The sequence below is a fragment of the Ochlerotatus camptorhynchus genome, unplaced genomic scaffold (genome assembly GCF_037179485.1).
Source record: "Ochlerotatus camptorhynchus isolate MF236.1 unplaced genomic scaffold, CSIRO-AGI_Acam_v1.1 ptg000577l, whole genome shotgun sequence".
NCBI lineage: Eukaryota > Metazoa > Arthropoda > Insecta > Diptera > Culicidae > Ochlerotatus > Ochlerotatus camptorhynchus.
This window is the reverse complement of record NW_027041058.1, coordinates 2,771,966-2,793,526: the sequence shown is the minus strand read 5'-3', so window position 1 is coordinate 2,793,526 and position 21,561 is coordinate 2,771,966. Positions and strand designations below refer to the sequence as shown.

Here is a 21,561-nt window from a genome sequence, read left to right as displayed (position 1 = left end):
AATGATAACCAACATAATTGAACAATTCCACAAATGGTTTGGATGATACCCCAAACACGTCGTTAAGCAAAATAACCATAACAAATTTATTGGGGAAACCTTAAAATGTTGCTGTATTCGTAAATATCGGAAACGCAAATAGTAACGTCATTGTAGGGAGCTATCCTGATAATGACGTTATGTTCGTTAAATTTACTACGCAATCTGGGGTGAGAGTAAATTCTTTTTTCGACCTAAATACACTTAAAAAAATTTAACATAATTTTTTTTTGAAGATCGAAATGATCGAAAGAAGAGATCAAGGGGAGAGACAGCTTTATACTCTGAGTCGCTTTTTTACAGCGAATAACTCGCGAGTAACTCACTGCACCTCGAAATTTAGTCGACGTTCATCGATGTTTTTGCCTGGTTACTCCTTGGCTTACTCCGTTTATCCCGTTCACATATTAGACGTAAGTCTTGTTTGTAAACAAAAAAGAATTGTTTGGCTATTGAAACGATGTGAATTCCAGATTTTGTTCAGAAAATGGCTTGAACGATGCTGGAAAAGCTTGGAAAGGGGGCGAATTAGCTTTGACTTTTATCTGCTTCTCTGCGCCAATTGGCTGCTGTTGCTACTGTTATTGTTTTGAAAGTGATTTCTGTTCGTATTCCTCCGTTTCAAAACGATGAATGGGAATTACCTGTAGGTGAATGGACATATGCGATTTGTTCTCGTAAAATAACCTTCTTTTCTTCTTTCCCTTATTTAACGTCGGTCTCTGTTCCGCAATCTAGTGCAAATCACCGACGGCCATCGATTGCCATCCATTGACGCACATGTGATTGACGGCAATCGAATGTGCAGGAAGGCAGCTTCCACACCTGCGTAGGATATCGCACCCATTCAACACACATGGGCCGGGACCAACGGGTTTACTTCCCTTCCGAAGGAAGACGTGACCAGAGATTTTTATGCCTTAGAAAATTCGCACCCACCTCGGCTGGGATTGAACCCAGACCCATTGGGGTGTTAGAAAGCAGTCACGCTTACCACCGGCCGTAAAATAACCACAGGAATCGTTTTCAAATGTCCACCAAGGAGAACGTGAAATCGTTGTGGGAAATCACTGGCATACTGTTGGATAAAAACTGATTAACATCCGATTCGCAATTCCAGCACCGAAGGAAACGCTGCCAACCGCTTTCCCGAATGTTCAACCAGAGTATCAACACAGTCGACACTGCTGAAGTCAAAGAGGAGAAGGACGATGAAGATACAGCTCCCAATATTTCCGGTGAGTACGATCCTCATCCGGACTTCAAACCCATCATCGATCTACCCGACGAAATCGAAGTGAAAACCGGTGAGGAAGACGAAGAACAAATGTTCTGCGCTCGCTCCAAGCTACTGCAGATGGTTCAGAAAGAGTGGAAGGAAAGGGTTCTTGGCTGACGAAAAAGCGAAGAACGAAACAAAAAAAAAAAACAACTTTTTTCCATCCGGTTGAAAATTTTTTTTTAAAGAAGTTATGTTCAATTTTAACGAAGACTTCCTTCGACGGCCGCAGCAGAATCTCGGTGGTATATCGCAGAAAACGGCAGGTTGTTGAGCGATGGGAACGGCATCACTTCGACGAGTATCGTAGGACGGCGGGGTACTTCCGTAGAGTAATTTGCCGGATCTGGAGTATTTGGTCAGGCGGATCGAGTTCTTCCACCGACAAACCGACATGACACGTACTTCTTACTTATGCCCGAAAATCGGAAACAGGCGATTTAAATGTGTAGTGATCCGAATCCATAGAATTTATTGATCTAGATAAAAATAATTTGTCCAGAATAGATCAGACACGAACCAATTCATAACTTTTGCATGCGGGTTCATGGCTTAGCTAAATATTTCCCGCGAACACGGAGCCAGATGTCAGTAGTGTGCTTTGGTCAGACATTTTATTGTTTGTGCTATGGTCATTCATGTCGGTTTGTCGGTGGCTCTTCTACCACATCAAGCCGGTTGTTTATTGTTGTTTTGCTTGACAGCAGCTTTTCGGTTTCGCACCTTCATATGTTGCTGTGATGTGAAAAGTGAGAATGCAAATGACAGTGATCTTGCTCACCGAGTAATGTGAGTTACTCGAGGTGCCTCAAAAGCAACTCTAAATTTGCTCATGATTAGGAGCTGTCGTACCCTTTGGACAAGATCGATTTTTTCGATCTTTTCGTGGACAAAGAATCAATCCGAAAAATCCGATGCAAAATTCAGCTCAATCAAGCGTTCTTTTAATCGAGTAACGAACTTTTCAGTCTCGGAGCACTTAATTTTACAGTACATGTTTGTTTACATCTCATCATTTACGTCAAAGATGAATTCCGTCACGTGTAAAATTAGGTATTTCTAAGTGTGTAGCACAAAGTCCAAAATCGTCGTCTTCAAATGAGTTCTCTGGTTTCGTAAAACAAAACAAAATCAAGAGTTGTCAAAATACCGGGTTACCAAACAATTCATTATTCACAAGCAAACAAAAGTCAGTTCAATTACTTCTGCGGCACTGCCGTGCAGGCTTCCGGAAATCTCACGCGTACACAAATGCGACAGCGAGCTGTGAGATGGAGCGTCGCATCTCAAATCCATGGTGTGCTACAATAATTGTACAAAAGAGAGACCAGAACGATGCGCGCGACAAGCTACAAGCTCTCAACAAATTCAAGCGTTTCGATTTTTTTTGTCTCATCGCATTGCTCTCTCAATGCGACGCATGTATTCAATCACATGCGACTGTTTCATAGAAACATCTCAATGCGCTCTCTCAGGGCGCCATCGCCGTGCGCTGTTTCGCATGCCTTGACTCTCGCGGTCCCATCGTATGTGATGTTGTCGGGTGACGAGAGAAGAGACTGCAAGGGTTTGTTCACAGAAGACTTGTGTGCCCTTTTCACATACGTGGCTTTTGAAATGGGGTGAAGTTTTTAGGTGGTTACAGAAATATCTTCTAGTATAGATTCAAGACTCTACACATGGTTCCAGAGATATACTGGAATCACCGTAAGATCACCACTCATGCTCCTAGGAAGACGCAATTGCTTGTCGAAAGGATGCTAAATGAAGGTAAAGGAAGACTACGTGAGCGGTGGATGGCAACCTTACGGTAGTTGGGATACCGTTAGCATGTTAGCACCCCAAATAATACCGGAATATCTCTAGAACTATGTGTCCTTCAACAAGTCCTTCTAAAGTCCAACAAATCTTCAAAAATACATTTTTTGGAACCCTTTGAAGCTTTCAGTCCATTTGGTGGAAAAATAAACAAGTTATTGCGCATTGGCACCGAATTAGACTGCCGCGCTAAAACAAATCCCTCAGAATACTTTTCCTCAGACCAGTAAAAATATAAATGGACGATTTTGAATGTAAAACAGCACTATATTTTACTTTACAAGATCAAATGGTAGGCGTTTAGTCAAAAGGGACTAAGTAGCAAAATAAAAACAAAAAATGAGTTAATGATATCATAAGATCAAGAATTCCCTCAGTTCACTGTTTCAGCCAGATTTGAAAAATTAGAGTAGCAAGAGAAAACGGTCAAAGGATTAGTCCCATAACATAAGACACAATATTGAACAGCCAACTTTAAATTCGTTTTTCTCGAAATCAAAAAAAAAATGTTACAGTTCGCAACACGCTAGTAATGATAGAACTCTGAAGATTAATATTTGCATTTTGTCTGGCTTGAGTGAACACTATTTTAAGGGATTATTTTCAACGCAAAAGGGGACATTGCTGCAAAAACATTGGTGGTGATTTCTCATAACATACACACAAGTCTACACTTAAAAATTAACCAAGTTTAACATGTTGTAAATTTGTTCTGTTATGATCAATTGAGCTGAAATTTTGACTAAAAACTTGCTTTTCCATTGACCTTTGTCCAATCAGCTATGTACAAATTTTAATTTTAATGTCACCTTCCAGCAGGTGCTTCAAAAAAATTGGTATTTCTTACACGTGAAATTCAACATATTTGTAGTTTTGGGTCAAAATTTCAGCTCAATTGATCGTAACAGAACACATTTACAACATGTTAAACTTGGCTAATTTGTATGAAAACGACCTTTGTCCGATCAATTTTGCACCACAGTGTACGTACACACTTAGAAATACCTAATTTTACACGTGACGGAATCCATCTTTGACATAAAGGATGAGACGTAAACAAACATGTCATGTAAAATTAAGTGCTCCGAGACTGAAAAGTTCGATACTCGACGAAAAGTACGTTTGATTGAACTGAGTTTTGCGTCTTTTACGACTCAATTTTATGTCAAAAATGACGCTCGTATATGTCAGTCTCAGAGCACCTAAATTTACATGATTTTTTTTAAGTGTGTAGGTACGAAATGCTGTATTAAGGTTAATGTAATAAATTTAAGAAAAAGTTGTGTCATATCTGTATTACGGATTGTTACTAAGCTTCTTGCTTCAGGAATTGTATTGAATACCTGTCAATCAACAAAACTTATTACGGCAGCATCTGAATTCTTCAGATGTGTTAGAGCTCACAGGATAGTTCATACCAGCCACCATGATGCTGAACTGAAGCAATCAATTTGCGACAACAGATTTCCAAAAAGTCCTAATGTTAGTACCGTGGACCCTCGGTGACATTGAAAAAAAGCATATTAACGAGCAAATAAACCACAACTTGATTGTACATTTCGCTTACCAAAGCCACATCTATTCCTTCGTTCGTTATGATTGGGCTATTTTTCAAGTTAATCCTTTAGTCAACGAAAATTGCCGCTAGAAAAACTTTGTTGGTCATAGCCATCTGACACCTCTTCTCCATGTTCGATAAGAGTGTAGTAGCTAGGTCGCTTTCCATCGTTTTCAAAACAAATCAACACTTTTCCCACATCAAGAACACGAGTTGGTCTTCCAGTTGAGTTTGTTATTTCGTGTCGTATTGAGACGTCGCTTAGCTACGTCTCATTGAGAAAAGCGCATGAGCTTCGCCTCACGCGACGTCGCATGATGCTCGTTCTCATGAAACGCATACATCCGGAAATACGCTGTGCTTACAAAACAGTGCGACTCACAGACATTATGAGAATGTGAGATGCGACAAAACTGAAGAGAGAGTAGCAGAGTGCTACAAATCTCTTGCGCATGAGACTACTATGACTATGAGACTATTCGTGTTGCGTCTCGCATACGGAAGCGCGCGCACTGGAAGCCTGCTACCGTGCCAGCTGCGGCACACTGAGGTACACTGAGGAAAAAGTTGGCGCAAAATAAGTGTGTAGAGTGACCACCCCTTGATTTGATTCTCAAAATCATCCCCACCAAGATGAAGACCAATCTCGATTACTTTTTCGAAGGGACGTATCAGATTTTGTAAGCAATGCATTTGTTAGTCGATTTGGCGTAGCTTGTAGCTCGCCCACGCATGCTAACTAGATAGTGCTGTTAGTATGCGTGGGAGAGTTATCAGTTACGCCAAATTGACGATCAAATGCATTTTTTACAAAAGCTGATACGTCCCTTTGAAAAAGTAATCGAGAAATAGGGTTAACTATCCCATTTCCGGCCTATTAAGCACAACCCGCACTTATTCTTTCTTAATCTAGTGCAGTTTAGCACCAAACGGAATGATACTATTTTTGATGACTTCCAAATTTATTTACCCTTCCGTACGTACCGTAAGATTTGATAAAGAGAAACCACTCGTTGAGATATTGTCAAAAGTCTAACACTGCTTCTTGACGCGAAACTCGGCCTACGGATCCTAAACTCAGCCTAACGAATTGAAACGCCATTGAAATGCCAATAAATTCACTTCGGCCTATCGGATGAAGATAGAAATTGATTCGGTCGGAGCGCTTCTTTTGTTTTTGGGAATAATGGGAGCAGACCTTCATATCACGCGTTCTCATTGACTTCGTTCGTTAACTTATTAACTAAAGTATCGTACCAAACGCATAATTGACTCTACCCTATTAATATTGACAATAATGAACATCCAGCCACGAATGAAGAAAAACAAATGTTGTCTTCAATACTCAGCGGTTGCCTTGATCAAGAGAATGCTTTTATGTCAAAATTCTAATTCGTGAAGGTAGTTGGTCTATATTTCAAGGTTGTCTTCATTTTCAGCTAAGTTGAGTGTAGATGAAATGATTTTTATCACCACTGCTAGATGATCAAATCACGATGGGGGTGAGTAGTTGAATCTGTATCTGATTCGATGATGATAGCGGATTACCAGTACGTTGCTGATATCTGATAAGCAGAAAAGGAACAATTAGACAGAGAGAGAAAAACAAAACGTTCCATATGACCTCGAGCCAAACATAATGTACTTACTGCTGGGAATGCTCTTAATTACATATGTATCCTCAGACGACATACGATTTTTAGTGTAGTAATTAAATTGAGCCACTGACTTATGCTAAGAGACGAATACGTTGAAACGATAAATTCCAATCATAAAAAATCACCCACACAAAGCTACCGGTGAGACTGGGCGAAAATCTATGCAGAGCATTGTCAATACTGCATTCGCTCAAGCTGGCTTCCATTCCATCACCATGCCATTCCCAAACCCTATAAAACCCCTTCAAATCGTTGCATTAATATTTAGGACCCAATCGCCGCCAATTGTGAATGAATGATTTGACTGCAGCCTCACGTGAGACTCAATCCCGAACAAAGAAACCCACAAAAGGACAATCGTAAAAACACAACCAAGAAGGACACACGGTCCCATAAAAATCTCATACTTCGAACGATCGAATAAAACCGAATGGACCGTTATAGGAAAAATGGCACCACAAATATGAGCACCCATTACTGGTTTGTGTGCTTTTCGCATTTTCTCATCGAATCTTAGAACACAAGCAGCGTCTGTCTGACTGTGTCAGCTGGTCTTTTCTTCAGTAGGTAGCTGTAATTTTGGTGATCTCATCCGACAGCCGACGATGATGACTGTAGAAAGTGTCGCACTTGACCATTGCAGGGTAATAGGGTTACTTTATACTTACAAACATATTTTCCAACGAACGCTTAGCGAGCCAGCAGTTGAGAAAAACCGGTATGAACAAGTTCCTGAACGGAGGCCATAAAATCTGTCGGTTGTCGTCGATGTCGATGCAGCAGCCAGAATGAGGAAGAAAAGAGAAAACTCTTCATTAATTCGTAATTCATAATTGAACAATCAACAGCGTGCCACAAAGGCCCGAAAGCCGTCCATCGTAGACGAGTTCCCAGTCATTGTTTTCGTTGGTGACTGAACGACTGGCAGATGACGATGATGGTCTGGGGCTCGGAATAGGAGTCAAATAGCAGCGAATAATCTTGGGCTGAGGGAATTTACGAGGCCAAGTCATGCTGCTCTTTGTGTTTGTGCTGAGGACTTTCTCCACGCCGGACGCTCTTGGATTTTATTTGGAAAGGGATTTCCGATTTGGTGCCATGGTGGGACGGAATGTCACTTTGTTTGTTCATGAATATAAACATTCGCACCGGCGACAAACGACCAAACGACGTCGTTTTTCGGCGCTCTAGACGGGACTCGAGATCGGAAGAGGAGAGGAAGGGGGAGGGATTAAATGGACGGACAAAGAACTCCAACAGAGACAAGAATGAAAGTCAGATGCTTACCGTAATTGTAAATGGTATTGTTGTAACAAGTTCCAAAATAAAATGAAATGATAAAATTTGCTGCCATATATTGCCCTGGAACGAGAAAGAAGTGAAAACGAGCTTTAGGAATGTGGTTTTTTTTTTTCTATTATGGAAGCGCTGGATGAAACTGAATAGTTAAATGGAATTTTGGTGTTCAAAATGATTTTAGTTAGCTTGTGTATGGGAGATTAAATGGCTTACAACGCGTTTGCTGAAAGGTATTTCAAGTTTGTACAACTAATGCCTTTTTAAATATGTCAAGGACACGTTTTCTAAGACAACTCCGAAGAGCTCCGTACACTATTTTTTTTTCCTTGATTTGTTTTCCGTCGATCTTGTTTTCCGTGCTGAGCACCAATGCTACCGACGCAGCACCGAGCTCCCACACCTGGACCCTACCTATCGACCCATCAACTAATGAACCGGGGACCAACGGCTTTTCTTCCCTTCCGAAGGAAGGCATGATCAGAGATGTTATGCCTCAGAATATCCCAGCGGCGCCGATTGGCATTGAATCCAGGCCTGCTGGGGTGAGAGGTAATCACGCTTACCACTACACCACCGGCGCCGCTGTTGCAGACAGTAGCATTGACCTCAATTTTGCACGAATCAGCAACTGAATCGAGTTCAATTAGTAAAGAAAGCCAAATCCAACCAGACAGCTTCAAAATTAATTAAAATGTTTTCCAACTTTCCAATAGCTGCCAGGCCTTGCCATTGTAAAGTATACACAACATTTCCATCCCATGCTGCTGGCGACTTATAATTATACGCTGCTGCTCATGTATGTATTAGGGTGGTTCAACACCAAGTTCAATCGATTCCAAATCCGGTCCTGATCATTCTCCCATAATTTGAGCTCATTTGAATGCGAACTGATACTGCACTGATCTTTTGAAGTTTATATGGAAATTACTATAGGAAAAGTGATCCTTTTGTCCTCAACGTCCTAGCCCTTCGTCATAATAATTTACGGGTAAGTTTGCTCTTATATAAAATTTTATAAACTACAACTTTGCTCAAGACCACTTTCTTGTTACACTTCAAGGTAATTAGTTATTAATTGATTTCGAAGCCAATAACTTTCTGAAATGATTAATCAACTGCTTTATGGGCACCACTGCATGTTGTTGTTATAAGATAGTAGGCTGGATTTTTGACTGTTCTTCGCGCCAAATACACCAATGTTGCCAGCTGAGCAGTTGATGGAGCATGCCAGAAGAACATCATCTTCCTAATCAATAACAAATGTGGTCAACAGCAAAGTTGTTGCTGGGAAAATTTCACATTCTTACGGATAGCAATCTTTTCCGTATAACATTACGGTAAAAAGCTAGAACGATGCAAACAAAACGTACACTTTTCCCATAGTAATTGCCATATAAACTTCAAAAGTCCAGTGCAGTATCAGTGTTGGGTCCTGGTCCCGGACTCATGACCGTGATATCTTTTACTAACCACGACACGTCACGTTTGAAGGTTGAAATGTAATTAATTTATTCTGTTTCCTATTTTTCATATAGAGTCTAAGTTGGAGACACTTGATGCACCGAGTATATAATGCTATTTACTCGGACACTGATGGTGATCAGTGTCCATGCTAAAAAGGGAAAGGAATAGTATCCGAAATCCATGACTGTACACATGGTAACAGCCACTGGCGTGCACAGGGTGGGCAAGGTGGGGCAATTGCCCCCTCTTTTATAAATAAGATTTTTATTTTCACATTTACAAAATTAGAATATAAAATAACTTGCTTTCTTGATAACTTGATACTTGATACTTGAAAATAACTTCATTTCATAATACAAGGGCACTGAAAACCTTTTATTGCGTCAATTCCTTTGAGATGGTCCCTGAAAATTGCACCACAAAGGTGCATGAGGGGACAAACTTCAATGAAATTCAATGGTATTTTTTTTTCAGGGTTGTTCATGGAGGGTTAAAAGAAGAGGGTAAATTTAAGGTTGACAAAATTTACCTTTGTGGTGGTAAATCGAAGAAAAAGCTGTTTATTGATTTTTTCTTGTGTAAAATTATCAACAAGGTGGAGGGACAAATTAAACTTAATAACTCTGGTGGAAAAATTGAATCACGCTAAAAATTTGGAGGTGCACATTTAATTTTAAATTTCTGGTGGAAAGCTCGCAACACTGTGGTGAATGTATAAGCAAGGTTTATTCATTTTTCTGGTGCATAATTTGCATCGTTCTGATGAATGCAAGCTTCATTAAAAATTTATGGTGGAAAATCTTCACCATTCTGGTGCATGCTTGAATTGCCACCAGAAAATTGCACCACAAAGGTGCATAGTGAAACAAACTTCACTGACAATTTTTGGTGCACCGTTCTGGTGAATGGAGGACCATGCTTTATTGAAAAATTTTCATTGCTCTGATAAATGAAATGAACAGAAAATTTCTGGTGGAAAAATTCCACTGGTCTGGTAAATGAAGGTATAAGCTTTATTTAAATTAAGCTATATTGAAAATTTCTGGTGGAAAATCTGCACCGTTCTGGTGAACGGATGGGCAAGCTTATCGGAAAAATTTTGGTCTTAAATTTGCATCCTTCTGCTGAATAGAGAAACAAATTTAATAATGATTTCTGGTGTAAAATTTGCACCATTCTGATGGTTGGTGGGAAACTGCTTTACTGAAAATTTATGATGAAAAATCCGAAAATATGGGCAAGCTTTATTTGGTGGAAAACTTGCAACATTCTGATGACAGGAGAAGCCAGTTATATTGAAAATCTCTGGTAATAAATGAAAAATCGGCACGAATCAGAAGATTGGAGAAGCAATTTTTATTGAACATGGACGGTGGAAAATTTACACCATTCTGATCAGTTGAAATTTTCTGGTTTAAAATTACCGTTTAAATTTAATAATTGAAAATTTCTGGTGTTAGATTTGCAACAATCTGCTGCATGGAAGGGCAAGCTAAATTGAAAATTCCTGATGTATGCACAGTGCTGGTGAATGTAAGGGCAAGCTATATTGAACATTTCTGGTTGAAAAAAAATACAACGTTTTGGTGAATGGACGGACAACTTTAACTTTACTTCGGAGAAGAACCTCAAGGGTATTGAATTCTGAGGACTATTCCAAAAGAAAAGATTTCTGGGGATGATTCCATGATTATTCTGCGAATAATTTCTAGTTAATCCTGCAGATAGTTCCAAGGTAATTTCGAAAAGAATACCGATATAATCAAATTTTGAAGTAAATGCCAAAGGGATGTTGAGGAAAATTTCAAGGGAATTCCGAGGATAATTTCAAGCTCATTCTCGGAAGAATTTCTGGAGAATACAGAGGAAATTCTTCTGAAACATTAGGGAAATTTCAGTTCAAAGGTGTTCTGAGAAAAAAAAAAGTTCTAAGATATTCCGAGAAGAACCTCTACGATATTGAATTCTTAAGAGAGTTCCAAAATATTTCTGGGGAGAATTCAATGCAGATAGTTCCAAGATAATTTCGAAAATAATACCGAGAAAATCAAATTTAGAGTGAAATTCCAAAGGGATTTCAAGCAAAATTTCAAACAAATTCCGATGATAATTTCTAGCTCATTCCGGAAAAAAATTTCTGACACTCAAGGAATTTCAGTTCTAAAGTGTTCTAAGAAAAAAAAAATCTTGAAGATTTCTAAGTATAGTTTCAGTGGACTTCTGAAATGAATTTCAAAAGAAGACTTAGGAGAGTTCTAAAGAATCCGAAAAGAACCTCAAGGATATTGAATTCTGAGGACAGTTCCAAAGGATTTCTGGGGAGTATTGCAAAATTCTGCAAATAATTTCTAGTGAATCCTGCAGATAGTTTCAAGATAATTTCGAAAAGAATTCCAAGAAAATCAAATTTTAAATGAAATTCCAAAAGGATTTTAGGAAAAATTTCAAGCGAATTCCGAGGATAATTTCAAGCTCATTCCGGGAAAAATTCTGAAACTCTAAAGGCATTTCAGTTTCAAGGTGTTCCGAGAAAAAATCATGAAGAGTTCTAAGTATAATTTCAGTGGACTTCTGAAATGAATTTCAAAAGAGCTCTTAGGAGAGTTCTAAAGACATCCGAGAAGAACCTCAAGGATATTGAATACTGAGGACAGTTCCAAAGAATTTCTGGGGAGTTTTCAAAGAAAATTCTGTGGATAATTTCTAGTGCATCCTGCAGATAGTTCCAAGATAATTTCGAAAAGAATACCGAGAAAATCAAATTTAAAGTGAAATTCCAAAGGGATTTCAAGTAAAATTTCAAACGAATTCCGAGGATAATTTCTAGTTTATTCCGGAAAAAAATTCTGAAACTCTAAAGGAATTTCAGTTCCAAAGTGTTCTGAGAAAAAAAAAAATCATGAAGAGTTCTAAGTATAATTTCAGTGGACTTCTGAAATGAATTTCAAAAGAAGACTTAGGAGAGTTCTAAAGAATCCGAAAAGAACCTCAAGGATATTGAATTCTGAGGACAGTTCCAAAGGATTTCTGGGGAGTATTGCAAAATTCTGCAAATAATTTCTAGTAAATCCTGCAGATAGTTTCAAGATAATTTCGAAAAGAATTCCGAGAAAATCAGATTTTAAGTGAAATTCCAAAAGGATCTTAAGAAAAATTTCAAGCGAATTCCGAGGATAATTTCAAGATCATTCCGGGAAAAATTCTGAAACTCAAAAAGAATTTCAGTTCCAAGGTGTTGCGAGAAAAAATCATGAAGAGTTCTAAGTAAAATTTCAGTGGACTTCTGAAATGAATTTCAAACGAGCTCTTAGGAGAGTTCTAAAGAATTCGAAAAGAACCTCAAGGATATTGAATTCTGAGGACAGTTCCAAAGAACTTCTGGGAAGTATTCCAAGAAAATTCTGCGAATAATTTCTAGTGAATCCTGCAGATAGTTCCAAGATAATTCCGAAAAGAATACCGAGAAAATAAAATTTTAAGTGAAATTCCAAAGGGATTTTAAGCAAAATTTCAAGCGAATTCCGAGGATAATTTCTAGCTCATTCCGGGAAAAATTTCTGAAACTCTAAAAGAATTTCAGTTCCAAGGTGTTCTGAGAAAAAAAAATCATGAAGAGTTCTGAGTATAATTCCAGTGGACTTCTGAAATGAATTTCAAAAGAGCTCTTAGGAGAGCTTAAAAAAAATCCAAGAAGAACCTCAAGGACAGTTCCAAAGGATATCTGGGGAGTATTCCCTCAAGGAAATCTGAAGATGGACTTTTTTGCAGCTGTATAAAATTTAAAGACAGTTATTAGTTTGCCATTGAACCTTGGTCTATTGTTGTCTTTTTAAGAATTCGTCTAAGAATCTTCTCTGAAAATTTCAAGTCATTTGTTACCGTGGTTAAAAAGTTACAGCTGTTTATGTGCGTTGCAATAAATTCGGGATTGTCCTTTGTATCATCTTTAAAACATGTTGAATATTTGGCATCATTTCGTGTCACCCCGACTGGCGGTACTTTGGGACAGGGTTTACATGCTCAATCCTTCGCACAAGTCGTAATTCCGTTACCAATCCTGTACTCGCTTGTCAAAATAGTTTTTTGTGCTTTTGTTCCAATTGTTACATATTTTTTAAACCTTTTAAATGATCCTTTTAGCCTTGGAATTTAGGTCAAAATTTGAAAAAAATAGAACTAAAATTTTCGCTGAAAATGACCAAGTTCAACGTACTCGCAACGGTAATAGTAAAGTGTAACTACAACAGCATATAAGGGCTTATAAAACCTTGAAACAGTCAAAAATAACTGTAATGATGTCTTCAAAATACACAAAAATGTACTACACAAAATTTCAGAAAGGTAACTGAATAAAAGATGATGCCAGTACCTTGAAGAATATGTTTTCTTTGGTTCATATTTTTAACCTGTAAAGAAGAGCATGACGCAAAACATTATTACAACGATTCCTACAGGGTTCAGAAATTGGAAGAAAGTTACCGAGTTGATGGGAAATCGCAGTGATACCCATGTTGGAAGTATGGAAGCGTGGAAAAATTTCAAAACCAGGAAGGGTAACGACGAAGAACTAGACCACCAAAAAACAGCCAGTACAAAATTAGCCGTATTCAAAATGACATGATTACTTTGTTGGACAATGTAGTGTTGCAGAACATTGCGAAAACCTTGCGAGGAACACCAGTGGCAATAATTGTAGATGAGACGAGCGATTGTGGCCACCACGAGCAGTTGGTGATTGTCATTAGGTATATTGATAATGATGGGATTAAATTGTCAATTCCATTGACTGTCTGAAAGCAGTTTGCATTGAAGAAGATGAACCACCACCGGAGCAAAAAATAAACAAAATTAGCTAAATTGAACAGTAGAGAAACAGTGGTGGATGAACAGTACCCCTCATCCCCAGATTAAATGCACCATAGAAAAAAAATTGCCCCTCCATAACAAGATTCCTGTGCACGCTAGTGGTAACAGCATGTATCAAGAGTTTGTCATACGACACCTTTATTTGTCGTCATAAATGCTGAGTAGGTTTGAACAAGCATTGAACTGAAGGTTCAATGCTGGGTGTGATTTAGCTACGCAGCATATTCTCACAAGTGTGGTCTGCTAAAAGTGCATGATAGAAAAATAGCAATGACATGTGGTACGCACATGTCACAATCAGTTACCATCCAAACGAGCTTAAATTTTGGGAGAATTATCAGGACTTGATTTAAATCGATTGAGCTTGGTGAAGCAGAATCAATATTTCGAACAACCCTAGTGTGTATGCATCTGTAGGTGTGTGTATGTATGTATGTATGTATGTACGTAAGTACGCCTTGTAACGTGTGAACACGCAAGCTCACCTTGTACCCGAGATAGGCAATCAGCAGCGACTCTGTGAGTGAAATGAGGGCCAGCACCAGTTGCACCGCCCACAGCTCCGTCGAGCGGTTCACCCAGAGGATCGCGTCCCAGTTGATGATCGGATTCTCCTGGAACTCCTCCTCCGTCAGTTTGGCCGAGTCCAGAAATTCCGTCTTGTTGGCAACCTTGCACCCGTAGCTGATTCGATCGAAAATACAAAAGTAAATAAAAAAAAAAAAGGTGAAAGAACGAAGCGGATAATTAATTTACTTTCGTCGAAATGAATGGGCACAGCCCATGGGAAGTCGGGACGGCGGATGGAATCGCATAAAATATTAATTCGATGGAAACCATCAGCCGAGCAGCATAAATTGATTACTCTCGCGTTTGAGCGCAGGAGGTAAACAGATGGGTCACGGTTTCCTTTCAATTTCGTGCTTCCGTTCCGTTCGCAGATGCTTTTGTGAAGCACGACGGTGATGACGACGGATGCATCACGTGGGTCAGGATTAAAAAGTTCTCGGAAAATCGAAACATCTTTGCCTCAGAAATTGATCCGGCAGAGCAAGAGGAGGTCGAGCGATGTCTTCACGTCATCAAGGCTACGACGACGAATGTCCTGAGTGTAATTGGGAAGGTCGGCTGTTGATAAAATATGCATCCAACTTGGATCAATTATTCATTCGGTTTTTTTCGGAAGGACATGATGGGTCACAGAGGCTTCAAAAGCCAGCCAAGCCACCGATGGGAAAGCATGGTTAATAATTTAAGGTTTGTATACTCTTCTGCTTACATGTCTGTTTTCAACTGCGAGAGTTTGGAGTGCTGCAGATAGCAGCTGAGTTAACTTGCAGCTATTTGGGATTTCTAATTGGGTCAAGCAGATAGTTATTTTCATGATGAAAATATACGTACGGAAGTTTCACTGAGTGAATCAGATAATCAGAAAAGCACAAAATCTAAAAATCTCAGAATCAGAAAATTGGAAAATCTGATAATCAGAAAATCAGAAATTATTTAAAGCAGAAAATCAACAATCTGAAAATCTGCAGATATAGAAATCTTATAATGAAAACAAGAATTAAAATAAGATCTGGACTGACTAAAAATCAGATAATCAGAAGATCGGAAAATCAATTTTCCTGATATTCTGATTTTCTGTATTTGTGATTTCCTGAATTTTTAATTTTATGATTCTCTGATTTTCTGAGCTTCTTTCTGTTTATCTGATTTTAAGGCTTTCAGATTATCTGGTTTAATTATTTTTCTGATTTTCTGATTTTCTGGCTTTCTGACTTTCTGATTTTTAGATTTTCTTTTTTTTTTTTCTAATTTCCTGATTTTCTATTTATTAGATTTTCTGATTTTTAGATTTTCCTATCATCTGATATCCTGATTTTCTATTTTTTTTTATTGATTTTCTTATTTTCTTTTCTATTTGTTTTCCGATCTTCAGATTTTCTGATTTGCTAATTTTGCTAAAATTATAAAATTAAAAAAAAAATTGAAAAATGAAACTGAATATAACTGTTTTAACAATAACTGAATATAACAGAAAAAAAAAAATCAGGAAATTAGAAAAACAATGAAAACAAAATAAATAAGAAAATTTTAAAATAACATTAAGATAATCTAAAAATAGGGAAATAAGAAAGTCAAATAAAAAATAAGCAGAAACGGAAATGTTTTTTTTTAAACAGATTTTTGACGTTCTGATAACCTGATTTTCTTATATTCAGATTTACTTATTTGATTTATTTTTTATTTTCTGATGTGTTGATTCTTTTCTTTCAGAGCATCAGAAAATCAAAATATTAAAAAATCTGGAAATGAGAAAATCATTAAATCCATAAATCATAAAGTCAGAAAATCGTTAAATCATAAAATCATAGTATCATAATATCATAAAATTATAAAATAATTAAATCTTAAAACCATAAAATCTTAAATCATAAAAACATAAAATCACATGATCATAAAATCACAAAATCATACAATCATAAAATAAAAAATTATAAAATTATAAATTAAAACAACTATAAAACCATAAAGTAATAAGATCAGAAAATTGAAAATAAGAAAATCTGACAATCAAATTATCAGAAAATTAGATATTCATCAGATTTTATTGTTTTCTAATTTTCTGATTGTCTCATTATAAGATTATCCAATTCTCAGGTTTTTAGAGTTCAACATCTTATTATTTTCTGATCTTTAAATTTGGATTTTCAATTTTTGAGTTTATCCGATTTTAGAATTTTCAGATTATGAGATTTTTGTTTTAGTTTTCTTAATATCTCATTTTCGATTTTCAGATTGTATACTTTTCGGATTTTTGCTAATCAGTAAACCCAAAAACAGAAAATGGGAAAGTCAGATAATCAAAATATTAAAAAAAAATCTTAAGATCATATGTTCAGAAAATTATACAAGCAAAACAATCAAAAAAATCGGAAGACTAGAAAAACAGAAAATCAGAAAATCAGAATTTCGTATAATCATTAAATCAGAAAAACAGAAAGTCAGAAAATCAGAAATTTCAGCAAATCACAAAATAATTCCGAAATAAATTCGGAAAACCTGAACATACAAATTATATAATGACAAAATGAATAAATTGAAAATCAGACAATCATAAAAACAGAAAATCGACAATCAGAAAAACAGAAAAAACTGAAAATTAAAAAATTATAAAAATCATCTAAGCAGAATATCAGAAACCAAATCAAATGATCAGAAAATCACAAAATCTCAAATTCCAGTAAAACAGAAAATCTGGAAAATGGAAAATCTTAATATCTGAATATCTGAAAATCAGAAAATCAGAAAATCAGAAAATCAGAAAATCAAAAAATCAGAAAATCAGAAAATCAGAAAATCAGAAAATCAGAAAATCAGAAAATCAGAAAATCAGAAAATCAGAAAATCAAAAAATCAGAAAATCAGAAAATCAGAAAATCAGAAAATCAGAAAATCAGAAAATCAGAAAATCAGAAAATCAGAAAATCAGAAAATCAGAAAATCAGAAAATCAGAAAATCAGAAAATCAGAAAATCAGAAAATCAGAAAATCAGAAAATCAGAAAATCAGAAAATCAGAAAATCAGAAAATCAGAAAAACAGAAAATCAGAAAATCAGAAAATAAGAAAATTAAAATTCGGAGTAATTTGAGATTTGGGCGTAATTGCATTTGTAAACAAACACGTCAATCACCGATTTCTCACGAATACAAGCTCAATCTCGAAAACTCATAGCGCTATGAGGTAGAGGAATGATTCCTCTATCATTTGGTTTAGTTTGTTTATTAAATTGAGCTTTATTTCAAGAGAAATTGGCAATTGACGTCTTTGTTTACAAAAGCAATTACGCCCAAATCTCAAATCAGTCCGGAAATACTAAAACCTGAAAATCTGACAATATGAAAATCATATAATGAGAAAATTTAAACAATGAAAATCAGAGAATCATAAAATCAGAAAATCGGAAAATGAAACCATTAGTTTTTTTTTTAATCTTTATTAAGGAGATTTTCAGCCCTGGGCTGGTTCATCTCCGGTACCAAATAGAAATCTAATAAGGGGCAGCTCATAAACTACGTAGTCAGTTAAGGGTGGGGGTGGAGTATTAAAAAAAGTTGTATGGACAATTGTCTACACAGGGGGAGGGGGGGGGGGGTCAAAATCCAAAAAAACTGTCTACGTTGTTTATGAATAGCCTCTAATCTGCGAAATAAATAATTAGAAAATCAGGACAATCAGAAATCAAATCTAATAATTAGAAAATCAGCAAATATGTTTTTCTTATTTTCTTGAATTTTGGATTCTTTGATTTTCTGTTTTTCTTTCTCAGATTTTCTGATTTTGTGGTTTTCTATTTTTCTTGGTTTCTGATATTTTGATTATCTGATTTTCTGTCGTTCAGATGTTAAGATTTTCTGGTTTTAACGTTTCAATGTTTACATTTCTTAGAAAATGAAAACCAAAAAATCCAAAATATTAAAGCCAGAAAATTTGAAAATATGAAAATCATACAATGAGAAAAATTAAAACAACGAACATCAGAGAATCAGAGAATCTTAAAATCGGAAAATCAAACACTAAGAAATTCAAATAATCAGAAAAACAGAAAATTATTAAATTAGCAAGTCAGAAAATCAGAAAATCAAAAAATCAGAAAATCAGACAATCAGAAGGCCGGAAAATCCGTTTATTTAATTTTCCTGATTTTCGGATTTGCTGGTTTTCAATTTTTTAAATTGTCTGTTATGTGAAATGCTGATTTTCAGATTTTCAGATTTTCTCTTATTCTAATTTTTTTCATTTTCAGATTAGCTGATTTTCTGACTTTCAGATATTTTGATTAGTGGAAATGGCTCTCATGTTGGCCTATGGATCTAAAATTGGGCCCATCGCTAAAAGTCTGCTATTTATTAATTTTATCTAGATGTACGCGTCATTATGACGGTACTAATGGATATTTTTGGCCGCTATTGAAAATTTAGTCGATTGCTGAATTTATGTATGGGCCCAAATTAGGGACATGTAGGCCGACATTACCTTCATTTCCCCTATCTGGTTTAAGGTTTTTCGATTTTCTGGCATTCTGATTTTCTGATTTTCTGATTTTATGGCTTTCTAACTTCCTGATTTTTTTTTATTTTCTGGATTCTATGATTTTCTGTTTTCTTTTTTTTTAATTCTCATTACAGGATTTTTGATTTTAAGATTTTCAGATTTCCAGATTTGCATGTTTTTTGGTTCAGTTATTAGTAAATTAGAAATTCAAACAATAAAAAAAAATCTTAAAATCAGATAATCAGAAAATGAGATGGATAGAAAATCGGAAAGAATTTTCTAATTATCTGATTGTAGGATTTTTTAACAAAGAAATATAAAAATAATTTTCAGAAAATTAAAAAGTAAGAAAATCAGAAAATCAGAAAATTAAACAATCGAAATTCAGGAATTCAGAAAATCAGAAAATTGAACATTGGAGAATCAGAAAATCAGAAGGCTAGACAAATATTAGATAAATTAAATATTAGATAAACATAGACAGATATTTGAACTATCAGAAAATCATTTAATCAGAAAATCAGAAAATCCAAAAAATCAGAAAATTAGAATATCAGAAAATCAGAAAATCTGATAGCGAGATATTTGAAAATCAGAAAATAAGAAAATAAGACAATCGGGAAATCAGAAAATCGAAAATCAAAAAAATCTCAAGATCATAAAATCAGACAATCAAAAAACCGATATAGTTTGAAAATCAGAAAAGCAGGATATCATAAAATCATAAAATAAGAAATTTAGAAAATCATAGAGAACAGAAAATCAGATAATCAAAAGATCAGAAAATCAGAAAATTAAAAAAATCAGAAACTCTGGAAATCAGAAAATCAGATAATCAGAAAATAAGAAAATTAAAAAAAAAACAGAAAATTATAAAAATAGACAATAGACAAGAAATTCATAGAATCGAATCGGCTAATCAGAAGGTCAGATAAACAGAAAATCAGATATTCATAAAATCAGAATACCAGAAAATCGGCAAATCAAAAATATCCAAAAATATGCGAATAAGGAAATCAGGAACTTTTGGAAATGAGGTTTGATGTGATTTGATTTAAAAAACAGGAAATTAGAAAATCATATAAGAAATAGTGAGAAAATCAGAAAAAATAAAAATTCGAAAATCGGGATATCAGAAAATTAGAAAATTAGAAAATAAGGAAGTCAGGAATTCAGAAAATCAGAAAAGCAGGGAAGCAAAACATCAGAAAATCAGAAAATCTGAAAAAAATCAGAAAATTAGAACGAATCCTAAAATTAGAAAGATTAAGGGAATCAAAAAGAAGCAGAAAATCAACAAGAATAAGAAAATCAAAATAATCGGAAAATCTGAATATTACAATATCAGAAAATCAGAAAACGAGATATTTGAAAATCAGAAAAATTTTGAATCTAAAATTAAAAAAATAAGAAAATCAAACAGTCGGAAAATACGAAAATTACTTAAAAAATCAGAAAAGCAGGAAATCAAAAAATCATAAAATCACAAAATTAGAAAATATGAATATCAAAAAAATCAGAAAATCAGTATTTTTTAATACCAGAAAATCAAAAGAAGAGATGAAAAACAAAATTTTTTAATCAGAAAATCAGAAAATCAGAAAATCAGAAAATCAGAAAATCAGAAAATCAGAAAATCAGAAAATCAGAAAATAAGAAAATCAGACAATCGGAAAATCAGAAAATCAGAAAATCAGAAAATCAGAAAATCAGAAAATCAGAAAATCAGAAAATCAGAAAATCAGAAAATCAGAAAATCAGAAAATCAGAAAATCAGAAAATAAGAAAATCAGACAATCGGAAAATCAGAAAATCTGAAAATCAGAAAATCAGAAAATCAGAAAATCAGAAAATCAGAAAATCAGAAAATCAGAAAATCAGAAAATCAGAAAATCAGAAAATCAGAAAATCAGAAAATCAGAAAATCAGAAAATCAGAAAATCAGAAAATCAGAAAATCAGAAAATCAGAAAATCAGAAAATCAGAAAATCAGAAAATCAGAAAATCAGAAAATCAGAAAATCAGAAAATCAGAATTTCAGAAAATCAGGCAATTTGAAAACCAGAAAATCAAACACTCAGAAAATCATAAAATCAGGAAATCAGAAGATCAGATAAACAGAAAAAAAATATCCATAAAATCAGAATGCCAGAAAATCGGAAAATCGAAAAAAATCTGAAAACCTGCAAATCATTAAGTTTAGAAAATGAGTTTTGATATGATTTGATTTTAAAATCAGGAAATTCGAAAATCAGATAAGAAAGGATCAGAAAATCAGAAAATATAAAAATTAGAAAATCTGAAAATCAGAAAATCAGAAAACAAGGAAGTAACGAGATCAGAATATTAGAAAATCAGAAAAGCGAAACATCAGAAAATCAGAAAATTATTAGATAAAAAACTCAGAAAATCAGAAAATCAAACCTATTTAGAAAGTCTGAAAAAATCAGAGAATCAGAAAGCATCCTAAAATCAGAATAGAATAAGAAAATCAGAAAACAGCAGAAAATCAGCATGTAG

At 35.2% G+C, this 21,561-nt stretch overlaps 1 protein-coding gene across 1 annotated transcript in view; it reads right to left on the bottom strand.

Moving 5' to 3' along the window:
• The window catches only part of SLO2 (slowpoke 2), a 566,463-nt gene that overhangs the window by 123,989 nt on the left and 420,913 nt on the right, over positions 1-21,561 (bottom strand). Inside the window, exons 4-6 of the mRNA XM_065236869.1 lie at positions 14,467-14,665; positions 7,640-7,714; positions 7,021-7,104 (exon numbers count right to left, since the gene is read on the bottom strand). Coding sequence (XP_065092941.1) covers positions 7,021-7,104; positions 7,640-7,714; positions 14,467-14,665 — 358 coding nt within the window. The remainder of the gene's footprint in view (positions 1-7,020; positions 7,105-7,639; positions 7,715-14,466; positions 14,666-21,561) is intronic.